This window comes from Aethalodelphis obliquidens, unplaced genomic scaffold (assembly GCF_003676395.1).
Source record: "Aethalodelphis obliquidens isolate GAN/ISIS:26980383/991018 unplaced genomic scaffold, ASM367639v1 scaffold1, whole genome shotgun sequence".
Taxonomy (NCBI): domain Eukaryota; kingdom Metazoa; phylum Chordata; class Mammalia; order Artiodactyla; family Delphinidae; genus Aethalodelphis; species Aethalodelphis obliquidens.
In genome coordinates, this window is record NW_020837945.1 from 12,407,763 (window position 1) to 12,421,582 (window position 13,820).

The 13,820-nt window shown below is 46.7% G+C and overlaps 1 protein-coding gene across 4 annotated transcripts in view; it reads right to left on the reverse strand.

The window, feature by feature from the left end:
- Positions 1-1,452: 1,452 nt before the first annotated feature.
- The window catches only part of EVA1C (eva-1 homolog C), an 84,604-nt gene continuing 72,236 nt past the window's right edge, over positions 1,453-13,820 (reverse strand). For 2 of the 4 annotated variants that reach the window (XM_027101278.1, XM_027101289.1), the window contains 3 exons: positions 12,672-12,752; positions 10,826-10,915; positions 1,469-2,040 (listed from right to left, as the gene is read on the reverse strand). In XM_027101278.1, the coding sequence (XP_026957079.1) occupies positions 1,664-2,040; positions 10,826-10,915; positions 12,672-12,752 (548 nt within the window). In that variant the 3' untranslated portion in view covers positions 1,469-1,663. Of the gene's footprint in view, positions 2,041-9,489; positions 10,285-10,825; positions 10,916-12,671; positions 12,753-13,820 lie in introns of those variants that run through there. The other 2 variants (XM_027101279.1, XM_027101283.1) reach the window with 2 other exon arrangements.

A 13,820-nucleotide genomic window follows, 5' to 3' on the forward strand; every position in this document is an offset into this window, starting at 1 on the left:
GACTTCCAGCCTCCAAAACCGTGAGAAATACATTTCTGTGGTTTTATAAGCCACTCAGTCTATGGTGTTTTTGTTATAGCAGAATGAATGAACTAAGACAAACTGAATTTTAAAGAACAAACAAAACTGCAGCCCCTCTGCCCTCCAGGCAGCTGGGCTAGTTGATGAGAGACAGGCCCCTCCCTCCACACCACCCCCTCCTCTGGATTCCTCAGATGGGTCCTTCGCCCTCAGGATCTGGGGGCTGAAAGAGAAATGCCTCCTGTCCTACCTGTCGTTACTGGGGTTCCTGAGGGAACAGCTAGTATTTCCTGATCACCTTACAGCTGAGCCAGCTCCAGCACTTGGTACCGTATGACTTGGCCCCAGTACTGTCAGCCTTCCGCTCCCTCATCTACATATGCCTGCTTGCAGGGCTGATGTGATGATGAAGTAAGATAAGGCAGGGAGACCTCATTCATAGTCAACACCATCGTTTTAATGCTCGAAGCCCCCTAGGACAAGAAAGAGAAAAAAATTCTTTTCTTATTCTACTCCACGGCTATAAGCCTCCTGTCCACCAGGCGGCGCCTTCTAAAAGAAACCATCACCAGTTCTCCCACCAGGAATCTTGTTTGCTCAACTCCTTTTTCTTTTACTTCTTCTCCTGCCCCTCCCCCTAATATGGTAGGACCTATTTTTTTGCAATAATTTGAAAGGTAGCTCGACTTGATCCTTGCCCACAGGCTGCTGGGGAATCTGGTCGACTGTTTTTTTACCACTAGAAATTCTGTAGTTTTCATCTAAGTCGGGGGTCAGCAAGCTTTTCCTGCAAGGGTAAATGTTTTAGGCGTTATAAACCATACTTTATTTACAAAATCAGGAGGCAGGCCAAATCTAGTCTACTGCCTGTAGGCTACTGGACAGCCCACGAGCTAAGAATGGCTTTTGCATTTTAAAATAATTGATTAAAGAAAGAGAAATATGTGACATACGAAAGTTAATTTCAGATTGCAGTTCCCACAAATAAAGTTTTATTGAAACACAGCCGTGTTCATTCATTACCTATTAGCTGTGGCTGCTTTTGAGCTCCAGGGTCAGAGGTGAGTAGTTGTGGCAGACCTGTCTGACCTACGATGCCTAAAATATTATCTTTCCCTTAAAAAGAAAACAAACTTTGCCAATCCCTTCTCTAAACAAATTATGTTAGTGATTAAAGTCTACCACCAGTGAACGTGGAGTGACTGAACTCACGCTTGCCATTGCGAATATTAGTATAATTCCCTTATGGATAGATAGGGATCTTCTGTTTACCCATCTGTAAAACGATAATGACAGCACCATCTCCCGAAGTTGTTGTGAGCATTAAATGACTTAATACATGAAAAGCAGCTAGAACAGTGCCTGGCATTATAAGTGCTCAATAAATGTGAACTCTAGTTCTGTTAGCATATAGACATGAATTTAAATAAATACAGAAAACCAAGACTTCTTCCCTCCATATTTATTTTGAAATGTGCTGTAAACAGTTTGAAATGTCCCTTTAAGAACTTTCTGGCTTCCTCAGTATTGGATGACATGACAAGTTCTCCTTCATAGAAGGTACGAGTGAAACAGAACTGGAGGGGCCTTCTCAACCCTTCCCTCTTCAGAAAGTGTGATCATATCAAGATGCATCTGGTTTTCAGTAGAACTGGCTCATGTTTCTTGGGAGTGAAGTGTCCAAACCACTGTTCATCCATATCTCCTGGATGATTTGCTCCCTGCGCTCAATCCTTTCTGCCAGCTCTGCAGCCTCTATGGAACTGTAGACAGGATATGTAGTCCTACGAAACCCCGACAGTTCCCCCGGAAAATCGGAGTTGGAGGAGTCCTCCTCCCCCTCCTCATCCTGGCTGTCCTCCTCGGCTTTGTCGCTTCCTGGCACCAGGTGCTCCCTCGCCAGCTGCAGCTCCCGGAAGTCCTTGGTGCAGGACACTCTGATGACCAAGGCACACAGTGTGAGTGCAAGACCGATGCAAACACTGGACACGAACAGCAGGGCAGCTCTTTCAGGGTGGGCTGTAAGGGAAAGAGAACACGTCAGGACGCGGGGGAGCTGTCAGTCTTCACCAGGCCAAAGTCCCGCAGAAGCAGATACATGCAGTCCTGGACAGCATCCCTGAGACCATCCACACCTAACTGATCATATACCCCCACTAATTAAAAAGAAAAAAAAGGTTTGGAGCATATATAGTCAACATGTGTATGTTTATGAGAGGACACATAGCAAAGGACCTGAGAAGCTGGGCCCTCTTGAGTTCAAATGCAGATCTGTCATTCCCTAGTAGTGTGACTTTCGGCGAATTACATCACCTCTCTGTTCCTCAGTTCCTTCACCTGTAAAATGGGGCCAGAAGCCCCTTTCTGTCAGAGTTAATTCCTGTGAAGCTCTCAGAACACTCAATGACACACAACAAATGTTCAATAAACTGTTAGCTATTATTAATAGCAGTAAATGTTGAAAAATTAATTTACATGTGAAGTATATATATGAATGTAAGTACTAATATAGTAAATGTTACAAAGCTTAATTTTAGATTAAAAAATAAATAGAAATAAAAGTTCTGGTAGTAAAAGTTCAACCTCCAAATAACTGTACAATAGAAATAGAAAGAATGCTAATTTGTACTATGTACCCTGGTCTAAATCTTTACATATGTTTAATCCTTACATTAACCCTGCGTGGAAAGGACTATTACTTTTCAGCTGTGTACCCCCTGAGGTGTCAGCACTCCCATTTTGGGAAGTAATGATCCAGCTAACTTCCTAATATAGGTCAGGAGTTGACAGATTTTTCTGACCCTTCTGTCAAAAGGTCAGATAGTACATATTTTAAGGCTTTGTGGGCCATACGGTCTGTGTTGCAGCTACTCAACTGTGCTGTTGTAACACGAAAGATGATACAGGTGTGGCTGTGTTCTAATAAAACTTTATTTACAAAATCAGCCCGTGGGCCGTATTTGTGGATCACTGACACAGAGACTCAAGCTGAGGTCTAGGCGGGCCACTGTCTGAGCTCAGCTGGCCTCTTTAGCTGGAGCCAGGACAGGAACCCAGCTCCTGAGCTGCAAGCAGCTTGTGAGATGTGCACTGGCCGTTTGCTCCTACGTCTCGATGGAACCAGCCTCCGCCAGGCACGTGGCCTCCTCGTTCACTAGACTCGAATATAATGATGACTGTTGTCTTCACTGCCTCGGTCCCTCCCCAGAGGTGCAAGACTGGAGGTTCAGAACTTGACAGTTGTTAAGTTTCATGTACAGTCAAGGGATCTAGCTGCTGTGATCTGACAGGAGAGATCTAAGTGGGACACGTTATCTCCTTGAAACATGCAACTTCCCTATTCGGCTTCCTTCACTTGCAGCTCAATTCACTGGACCCAAATGTCCTTTGTTGCCGTCGCCCCTACGAGCACCATCTCATCACTCTCTCTAAGACACAGAAGTCTGAATGCAAAACTGATTTTGGCCAGGGGAGGGGCAGTGAGCTGTGTCTGTAGTGCTATTAATAACAATATATTTTTCCTAAGGGTCAAGGTATTTTGAAGATTTGGTCAGATAGAGACACACATCCTTTGTGCTGTGTTCATTTCTGGGAGTGGTGGTAGAACAGGGATTGGAAGACTGGCATTTGGGACGCAATCATTAAACTGTAAACCACAAAATGCTGCTAAGACCCGAGGCCCTGATCTGATGGGGCAAATCGTTTCTCCTCCCCCTGCACATCAAAGCCTCTGCTGGGAGTTGACTCATCACTCCCAGCTTCACTCTCACCTCCCTTTCCTTTGAAACCTCCTTTCCTCTCCCCGCTGCCTCCGGCCCCCCCTTCCCAAGCCTCCTGGCCACTGTCCTCTCCAGTCCTTCCTGTCCTCATGGACTCGGATACGGGCTTTCTGTGCAGCCACAATTCATCTCCTCTTCCTCCTGCGAAAGCGTAAGCCTTGAGCCCACTGACAGCCACGCCTGTAGCCATCACCTTCCTGCAGTGCCTAGAAGGAGCGCTGCCGATGGGCGAATGGAGTCCCATCCACTTGTAACCTTTTCCAGCCATCCCGGTTCAGGACAGGGCCAGCTCCAGGCAGAAAGATCCCATGCTGGTCAAGCTTCTGGGAGACCGTGATCACCCACAGCCCCCTTCTCTCCTCGCCCACGAGACCATCATTCCCAGTGGTGGTCTCATGGGTGAATCAGGTACTCAGGCCAGGATCGAGGAGGATTTAAGGTCTGGCTCTGCCCCAGACAGGTGGGTAACTGTGGGCTAGTTACTGTCCCCCACTCCTTTCCCATCTCTACTTCTTTTTATTTTATTTTATTTTATTTATTTATTTTTTTGCGGTACGCGGGCCTCTCACTGTTGTGGCCTCTCCCGTTGCGGAGCACAGGCTCCGCACGCGCAGTCTCAGCGGTCGTGGCTCACGGGCCCAGCCGCTCCGCGGCATGTGGGATCTTCCTGGACCGGGGCACGAACCCGCGTCCCCTGCATCGGCAGGCGGACTCTCAACCACTGCACCACCGGGGAAGCCCCGCTATTTCTTTTTAAAGGCTCCAGGTGGACGGAACTAAACTCACCATAATCCTCAGGATATGACACATTCTGTTTATCGGTCAATACGCGGCCTTCCTTTATGTTTATTTATTTAATTAATTACTTTAAATTCTGTAATCAGCACCCGCGCTGTGAATAAGCCCCCCACGTGGGAGTTAGAGCCTTGACAATAACCATGTCTAACCTGTGGGTTCCCCTCCCCCCTGCCTCCTCCCATCAAGGTAACTACCACCTGAATTCCATGCTCGTTACTCCCCCACTTGCCTTTTTACATAGCTTATCGCACCTCTGTGTATTCCTAAAAGCTTTATGGAAAAGGTGTAACGTTACAGCGTTGGGGGTTTGGTGTTTGTTTTGAACTTGACAGTATATTGCTGCATGTTATTCCGCTATCTTGACTACACTGTGGTTTATTCACTCGCTCTCCTGCTGATGGGCATCTGGGGGGCTGCCAGGTTTCTATATGTGGGCCGTGTAGCTGTGACCATTCCTGTACATGTCCCTGGTGAATATCTGCAAGCGTCGGTCTCGGCTACTGACCCAGGAGGGCAACCGGATGAGCTGTAAGGCATGTGAATTGGGGAAATACTGCCAATGTGGTTTCCAAAGTGGCTGCAATGCATGAGGAATCCTGCAAATCCTCATCTTCTCCAGCACTGAGTATGGACAGGCTTCTAACATTTTTCCAATCATATGAGTATAAAATTGCATCTCACTATGGCTTGACTTGTATTTCCCTGATCCCCAGTTATGTACACATCTCTTCAGATACTTACCTATCCCTCGTCTCAAAATGCTGTCTCAGGTCATGTGCCCACTTTTTAAACGGGGTTGTGTGTGCTTTTCTTCTTACACATAAAATATATCTGTATCTATCTATAGTTTCTATATATTCTTGATATTGATCATTAGACAGTATATACATTGTGAATATCTCTGGGTAAGTGGCTTGTATTTTCCTTTCATTAAGGTGTCTTTTGATCTAGTGAATTTATCTGAAAAACAGGAGTGATAACACTTCTCTTCTCCATCCTCCCCACCCCCAGCTGGTCTCCTCTCTCTTCTCTTGCCCCTCTCATCCATCTTCCCCACCGTGGCCACTGTAATCTTCTTAAAAGTGCACATCAGATCACATCACTCCCCTACTTAAAACCTATAAATGGTCCCCCTCCTCCCGTAAGGTAAAAATCAAACCCAGACCACTGCCTACGAAGCTTGCTAGGACCTGGTCCATGGAACTACCCTCCCCAAGTTCAACTCCAAAGACTCATCCCTCTGCTTTCTGCTTTCCCACCCACTGGCCTCTCTCCATCCCTCGCAGGGGCCAGACGGCTTCGCACCTTGGCGCTTTTGCACGTGCTGTTCCTTCTGTCTGGAATGTTCTTTCTCCCCTCTTCATCCAGCCCTCCGCGACCCCACCCCCAGTCTGGACCAGGTCTCCCCTCTCATTAGGTCTCAGAGCCTCTGGAATGGCACTAAGTTGCTGAGTGTGTTCTGTCCCCCCGCCCCCCGCCCTTCGCCCGCCATAGAATGCAAGCTCCGTGCGGACTGGGACTGAACAACCTTGTTTTTCACCAAATCCCCGGTGCCTGGCCCGAAGCAGGGGTGACACAGCTATCTGCTGGGTGCTTGAAGGGAGGGGTCGTGGGTCTACGGCACGAGGCTTGGTGCCCTGTGGGTTGGGGGCTCCGTAACGTTAGTTGCCTTTCTTCCTCTCTCCCTCTGCTCCCGGGGAGGGAGGGTGTGGATTCTATTGCCAGGAGCGCTTCTCACTCATCAGACCCTAGGTGCCTCTTGGCTCAGGTGTACCTCCTGCCAAGTGATCACTCTTCAGGCCATATTTACACCAAGTCTGCTAATATCCAATAATCAAAGATGGAGAACATGGCAACTCTTGGAAAGCCCGTTGGAAATAAGGCTTCTTAGTCACCTGAACCAACTAGTCTGGAGTCATAGAATCACCAGATCTTAGTTAAATGGAGCCCTGGTGGTGAACTGGCTCAACTCTTCCTGTCACAGCCATTTAATGTGTCCATAGCCACTGCTTGGCTGGGACCCCAAGCTCGGGGCCAGGGTTCTCTCCAAAGCCCCAGGCTTTAAACTAAGGGGATACCGTCTGTTTTCTAAAATCAATTGGACCACTTTAGGCTTCTGTGACCCCTTTTCCTATTATACTGAATGTGTTCTGTTAAAATAAAGGCATTAGTCTCCTTGTCAAACAGAATCTTCACACTGTGCTATTGTTGGTCTTATTCTCATTTTAGCCTTAGTTCATCACAGGCTCAAGCGAATGGCTTTAATTTCATCAGCAGTAGCAAGCCCTCGGGAATCTCACCATGGTGGCCCGTGGCCTTTAAGGCCCCTTGACCCTTAGATCCCTGGTCTGGAGCCAACACAAGCTCCAGCTCAAACTTACTTGTGTCCAAATAAGACACCGAGAGGCTGGGGCGAGGGTTCCACCCCTTGGGGCCCTGCTACCGTCGGGTGAAAGCACAAAGAGTATTGGGCCTGGTCTGACAGCACTTAGGGATGTGATAATAACTTTCTGTCATGGAACCAAAGATTAGAGGCCGTGGGAACACTTCAGAATCCACACCTATGTGACAAGGCGGCGCTGATTTCCCATCGTCCTCCCTGACAGGGGATCGTGTAACTTCAACTCTGGAATGTGTTATGATACTTTCTATTTCAATGGGGGTTTGCCTGATAGCCTGGAGTTCCTTTCATATGAAACAATGACGCCCTCCCAACTCAGGAGAAGCACTGCTTTCTCACCCATGGCCCCAGTTACCCCATGCACCCCGCAAGTCCACAGTGAGCGCTTCCAGAGGCCGAAGACACACACAGGCCCAAGCCCAAGGCCGGGGCTGAAATATTGGGCCACGAGGGCACACAGTAAAACACTAACCAGGTGGAATGGAGGACATCAAGTTCGGAGCCAGGCTGTCTAACTAAGTCTCCTTCAGAACCACCTGCAGAGGTACAATGGCTGAGCCAGCGAACTGCCTTCTGCAAGCCTCCAACACACACACACACACACACACACACACACACACACAGGCACCTCTTTCCATTTCCCGAATATCAAAAATTCTCTCTGAGTTTCTTCAGACCCATGATCAAAATTCTAGAATGAATTCAAGGAGTAGGTCTCTATTACTGAGAGGAGGGTAAATTCTAACACTCCTAAGAAAATGTCTCACAGACCACTTAAATGGCCCAAAGCAGAATCATTCATCAGGGACCCTTGGATATCCTCGTGTCCGTTCCAGCAGCCTCTCTGTCTCAGCATCCCAGGACGGGCCCCTTGACTCTGGGCTCTTGTCTGCTGGTCCTTCATGTGAACTTGGCTGCACTAATAGAGCAAAGCTACCTACAGCCTGACCTGGGGAAACGTCCTTCTGGATTTGCTCAATCTACTGTCTGTTTAGCTGATTTTGCCAGAATCTTCCCAGCTCACTCTTGGTGGCTCCTGTCGGGGCCCCTCCTGTAGGAGGGTCTCCTCCCTTTGGTGGGTGCCCAGGGAGCCCAGTCCAGCCTTCAGATCCTATCCCTGCAACAAGGGTAAGGATGCTACTGAGAGGTGGCTGGGGCACCGCTTTCTAACGACGATGAGGGTGACGCTCTCACGTGTGACGCTCGTGTTGAAACAGCTCAGCCTGACGTCCTGCCCTTCGCTGCAGTGTGCTGGCCTGCCTCGTGAGGAGACGAGGTGGGCTGGGGACCTCTAGAGTGACCACCCAGAGGGTGACATGCCCAGGAAATTCACCAGCAAGTGCAGATGTCCCTGTTTCCCTAAGACTTGGTGAGCCTCTGTGATTTGACAAATGAACTCCTATAGCAACTTCATTTCACTAACACCTGACACCACACGTCCAGAGCCTCTTTCTCTCTGTCATGAAATTTCGGCCTAAACATCCCTCTATAAAACCAAGTAACAACCCACCAAGTCCTTACATTCCTTAAAAATTTAATACCTACAAACAGCAAATACAGGGAGATGATTAGGCGCAGGACAGCTCATGACACCAAAGGAGGACTCTTCATATGGTCACTTATTAAGTGACCATCTTAGTGTGCATCTACTCTGTGCCAGCTCTGTCCCGGGCAGTAGGATATGACAACGACTAAGGTGACAAACATCTGTACTTGAAATAGTTAATGTCTAGTGGAGAGATGGGTGTTTAACAGATAAATCTCTCCAATGACTTCTGGGAGCGATGAGTGCGTAAAAGGTTAGACAGGGATGGAGGCAGTCTAACTTAGATCACTCGAGGTCATGAGGTTTCCATCCTTCAAAATTCTGAAAGGCGTGCATCTCTCTTGGAGAAGCTGGAGGGCAGGTTTTATATCTGCTGAGTCTGAATCCTGCCCTGTTGGCAGCCACCTGGTGTCCTTAGGCACCTGGCTCAACTCCTCTGAGCCTCAGCTTCCCTGTGTGCAGAACAGGGGATAAGAATCCCTCTCTCAAGATCACTACTATGGACTGTATTGTGTCCCCCTCAGATTCATGTGTTGAATGAATATGATTATATTTAGAGATAGAACCTATAAGGAGGTAATTACAGTTCAATGGGGTCATACGGGTGGGGCCCTGATCCAACAGGATTAGTGTCCTTATAAGGAGAGACACCAAGGGGGACCTAAAATATGACATAAATGAACATATCTATGAAACAGCAACAGACTCATAGGCATAGAGAACAGACTTGTAGTTGCCAAGGGTGAGGGAGGGTGGGGGAGGGATGGACTGGGAGTTTAGGATTAGCAGATGCAAACTATTATATATAGAATGGATAAACAACAAGGTCCTACTGTATAGCACAGGGAACTATATTCAGTAGACTGTGATAAACCATAATGGAAAATAATATGAAAAAGTATGTATATATATGTAGAACTAAATCACTTTGCTGTACAGCAGAAATTATCACAACATTGTAAATCAACTATAATTCAATTTAAAAAAAAAAGAGAGACACCTAGAGCTCTCTCTCTCTCTCTCTTTCCCTCCCTGCTGTGTGAAGACATAGGGGGAAGACAGTTGTTTACAAGCTGTGAAGAGAGCCCTCACCAGAAACCAAGCCTGCCAGCTCCTTGATCATGGCCTTCCAGCCTGGAAGAAAATACAGTTCTGTTGTTTAAGCCACCGGGCCCACGGTATCTTGTTATGGTTGCCTGAGCTGACCAAGACAGTTGTTGAGAGGAACTGACAGGGTCCAGAATGGCCGCATCACATAAGCAGCCTCCTAGTTGCTCCTCTGAGTGAAGGATTTTCATGATGTCTTTCCTCCAAGGGGCTCTCCGGGGACTTTGAAAATATGTGATATTTTCAACAATAAAAATCCTTACATCTCTTAACTATGACAATTGTCCGGAACAGCAAGAAACAGAAATGGAAGGGTGGTTAGAAAAGAGAAGATTCTCAACAACCACACAACCCCCACACAGGGAGGATATTGGTAAGGAGGTCCCAAGACTGTTCTATCTCCTGTGTTGAGATGTTTCCTTAAGCCTTTATTTTCTTCTGAGGAAGGCTTACTCCAAACAGCCCCAGCTCTGGCAGGCCTTGAGTAAGTAATGCCGTCATGCATTGTATTACCATGTATTTTACAAAAGTCTTCTGAGGTTCTGGCTCTCTGAACAGAGTCAGGCAGGCATTGTCGAAACTTGCAGAGTTGACATTCCAAAATACGGTCTCTCCAGAGGTGAGCAGTGAGGCTGGTGAGGAAAGGTAGCATGCACCTGAGCAATTGGGGCTCTGCTCATTAAGGAGGGCTGAGTCTGACTGATCCTGAAGGGGAAGATTATCAAGGGAAACCTTGGAACCGTGAGAAGTAACGCTGGTGACTCAGAAAGGGGCTCTCCTTTCACAGAGCATGACCTGTTTTGTTCACCAAGTCATCTTTCAGCCCAATTTTCTCCCAGCCAAGGGTGGAATTCAATAATCCTATGCCCTTCCCAAATTTTACAGCTGGAAAATGCATTCCTCAGCTTCCTACTTTGCAAAGTGGAAAATTCCCATGGAGCCCAACTGCTACATAGTGTGACTTTAGCCTTTGCTACTTCCCTGTGTGGTTCTCTCGTTGGTTGCCAGTGGCAAGCATACCTAAATTCAGGCCTCTGTGTTTCTGGATTGTAGAAGATTGCAGTTGCTGTGTCAAACTTAAAGTCCTTTTTCTTTAGCCAACCAAGTGTTGTAATTAAACAGAGCATTTGTGAGTAAGAATTCAGTAAATCCGTTATTAATTCACTGACCTACCTCGAAGGTAAGCAAATGCTGCCAGGGAGTGGCTGACAATAGCTCCATCTTTCCTCAGAACTCTTGGTTTCCTTGGGTCAAAGTTTATACCTGTTTCGTAAAAAATGCAAGACCGATTAATCACAACTGTTCACAGTATGCATTTTTTCCTAATCCAGGACTGCCATAATAAATAAAAAGTCATAGAGATCCAATAAGTGGGCCTCTGACAAAATTAGGGAAGACTAAGCCAGGAAGAGCATTTAGTAAGCAGTCTCTGAAAATATTAAGTGATAAAAGGGATTCAGAAATTCTAAAATGTGTTGGTTCCAACTTCACTCATCTACTCTACCGCAGAAGGGAACACGTTTATTTTCCCATTTTAAGGCAATGGCACTCATCATGCCTCTGGGAGATTTAATAATGTCCCACTTAACCACAGAGCTGCTGTCTGCTCTGTTCACCACAGATAAGAAGGCCTGGAATTATGGAGGGAGGTTGTGTTGGGCTACGTTTTTGGAAATGAAGCAGAATACAGGGCAGCTCTGGCTTCGGATGCCTGGTGAAGCTGCTGCGATGGAGCTTAGGGAGCCCCTGATGGGGTAGCCTAAGGGCCCTGGGGACCCCTGGGAATGTCAGACACGGCTCTCAGGCCTCCACTCCAGGGGGACCAGGATATTCATGGGATCTGGGTGGGAGCCCTCTTAGAAGGCTGGGTGGGAGCCCTCTTAGAAGGCCCTCTTAGAAGGGCTGGGAGAGGCTGGGAGAAGCAGAGCCTGGTGGAGAGCTGGAGGGCTGGAACTAGAAGAACATAGGATACTAACAATAGTTATCTCTAAGCTTTGAGACTAAGGGTGAGTTCTATTTCTTGGTGCTTTCCTGTGTGCTCCATAACAAGCACACTTTAGTTTTATTCTTAGGGGGGAAAAATTTCATAAATGTAATCAAAGTAACACAAGACCAATTCTCAACCTGCAAAGTGCAATATCTTATACAGATTGTCTTGCGGGGGGGCCTCTGTAATTTCTATCAAGAGCCCCAAGGGTCTGGGTCTGAACTCCATTCTAGATTTGATAAGAAGACCAAAACGTTCATCCCCTTATTTGCAAAAGGCCGGTGAAAACCTCAGGAAGAAGGGCACCTGTGGATAGAGGCACACAGGTCCAGCCTGGGTGTGGCCCACCCAGGCTCCCTATGGCAGAGGTCCCCGTCCCCCGGGCCACAGACTGGTATCAGTCTGTGGCCTGTTAGGAACTGGACGGCACAGCAGGTGGTGGGCGGAGGTGAGCAAGCGAAGCTTCATCTATATTTACAGCCGCTCCCCATCGTCTGCATTACCGCCTGAGCTCCACCTCCTGTCAGCACTATGGTGAGTTGTACACTTACTGTATTATATATTACAATGTAATAATAATAGAAATAAAGTGCACAATAAATGCAATGCGCTTGAATCATCCCGAAACCATCCCCCCCCACCCCACAAGCCCCGGTCTGTGGAAAAATTGTCTTCCACGAAATTGGTCCCAGCTGCCAAAAAAAGGTTGGGGACCGCTGCCCTGTGTGATCCTCTTTCCAACAAGCTCGTCGGATAATCCAGGAACCCCAGATTTATTTCGGAGCAGATCTCTTTTCAAGGTGACTTTTCTTTTAGGAAATAAGAGAGGGAATGGAAGGGGGATTTATCCTACTTATAATTTAAAGCACAAAATGCTGGCCACCGTTTGCAACCATCCGCCACAGCACTGCCATCCTCAGAGCTGGCAGCTCACACACCTTCCATCCCAACCAGCGTGCACCCACCTGCGGTCACATGGGGCTGTTCACCTTCACTTAAAGAGAAATGCTGCGAGTAAGCCATAAACCTTACCATAGTCACCGTCTTTCTGTTTCACAGAAGGTTTTAGATTAGCAACGGATGGATCGATCGCTGTGAGTATATTCTTGGGAACTAAAAACCAAAAAGAAATATTTTAAATACTTTGTACACATAATACAACTTTAAAATGCAATGTAGATAAGACAAAAAGAGATCAAGTTTCAAATCAGTACATAAATCACTCTGCTTGTCCAATACACTCACATACATACACCAACGGTACCCATGTGATCATCAAATGTCCCAGAAAGGTTAAACTTTAGGCCTATCTTGCAGTATTTAAAAAAAAACAACATAGAGAACAAATAAACAAGATATGGCATATCTATCCAATTGAATGATATTTAGCAATAACAAGGAATGAAGTATAATCATCTTTCGGTATCCTTGGGGGATTGGTTCCAGGACCCATCTTGGATACCAAAATCCACAGACACTCAAGTCCCTAATACACATAGCATATGATTTGCATGTAACCTATGCACATCCTCCCGTGTACTTTAAATCATCTCTAGATTCCTTACAATACCTAATATACTGTAAATGTTATGTAAATAGTTGTAAATACAGTGTAAATGCTATGTAAATAGTTGTCAGTGTGCAGGAAATTCAAGTTGTGCTTTTTACAACATTCTGGAATTTTTTTCCGAATATTTTCAGTCTGTGGTTGGTTGAATCCACAGATGTGCAACCCCCAGATACAGAAGACCGACTGCACTGACACTTGCTACGACACGGATGAACTTCAAAAACATTATGCTCAGTGAAAGAAGCCAGACACAGAAGACCACATATGGTATGATTCCATTCCTATGAAATCTCCAGAAAAAGAGACAGAAAGTAAATTCGTGGTTGCCGAGGACAGGAGTGGGGATGGGGACTGACCGCAAATGGGCGTGAGAGAACTTTGGGGATCTTGGAAATATTTTAAAATTGGAGTGTGGTGAAGGCTGCACGGCTCTGTAAATCTACCAGAAATCACTGGATCATTTTTACTTACAACGGGTGAATTTTAAGGTATGTAAATCACACCTCAATAACGCTGTTCACTCTGAACATCAACTTCCCTGAGACACAGTGAAACAAAATGAATGGGACCAACTCAAAACTCATCACCGACCTCTCCCGGCTGCGATTCCA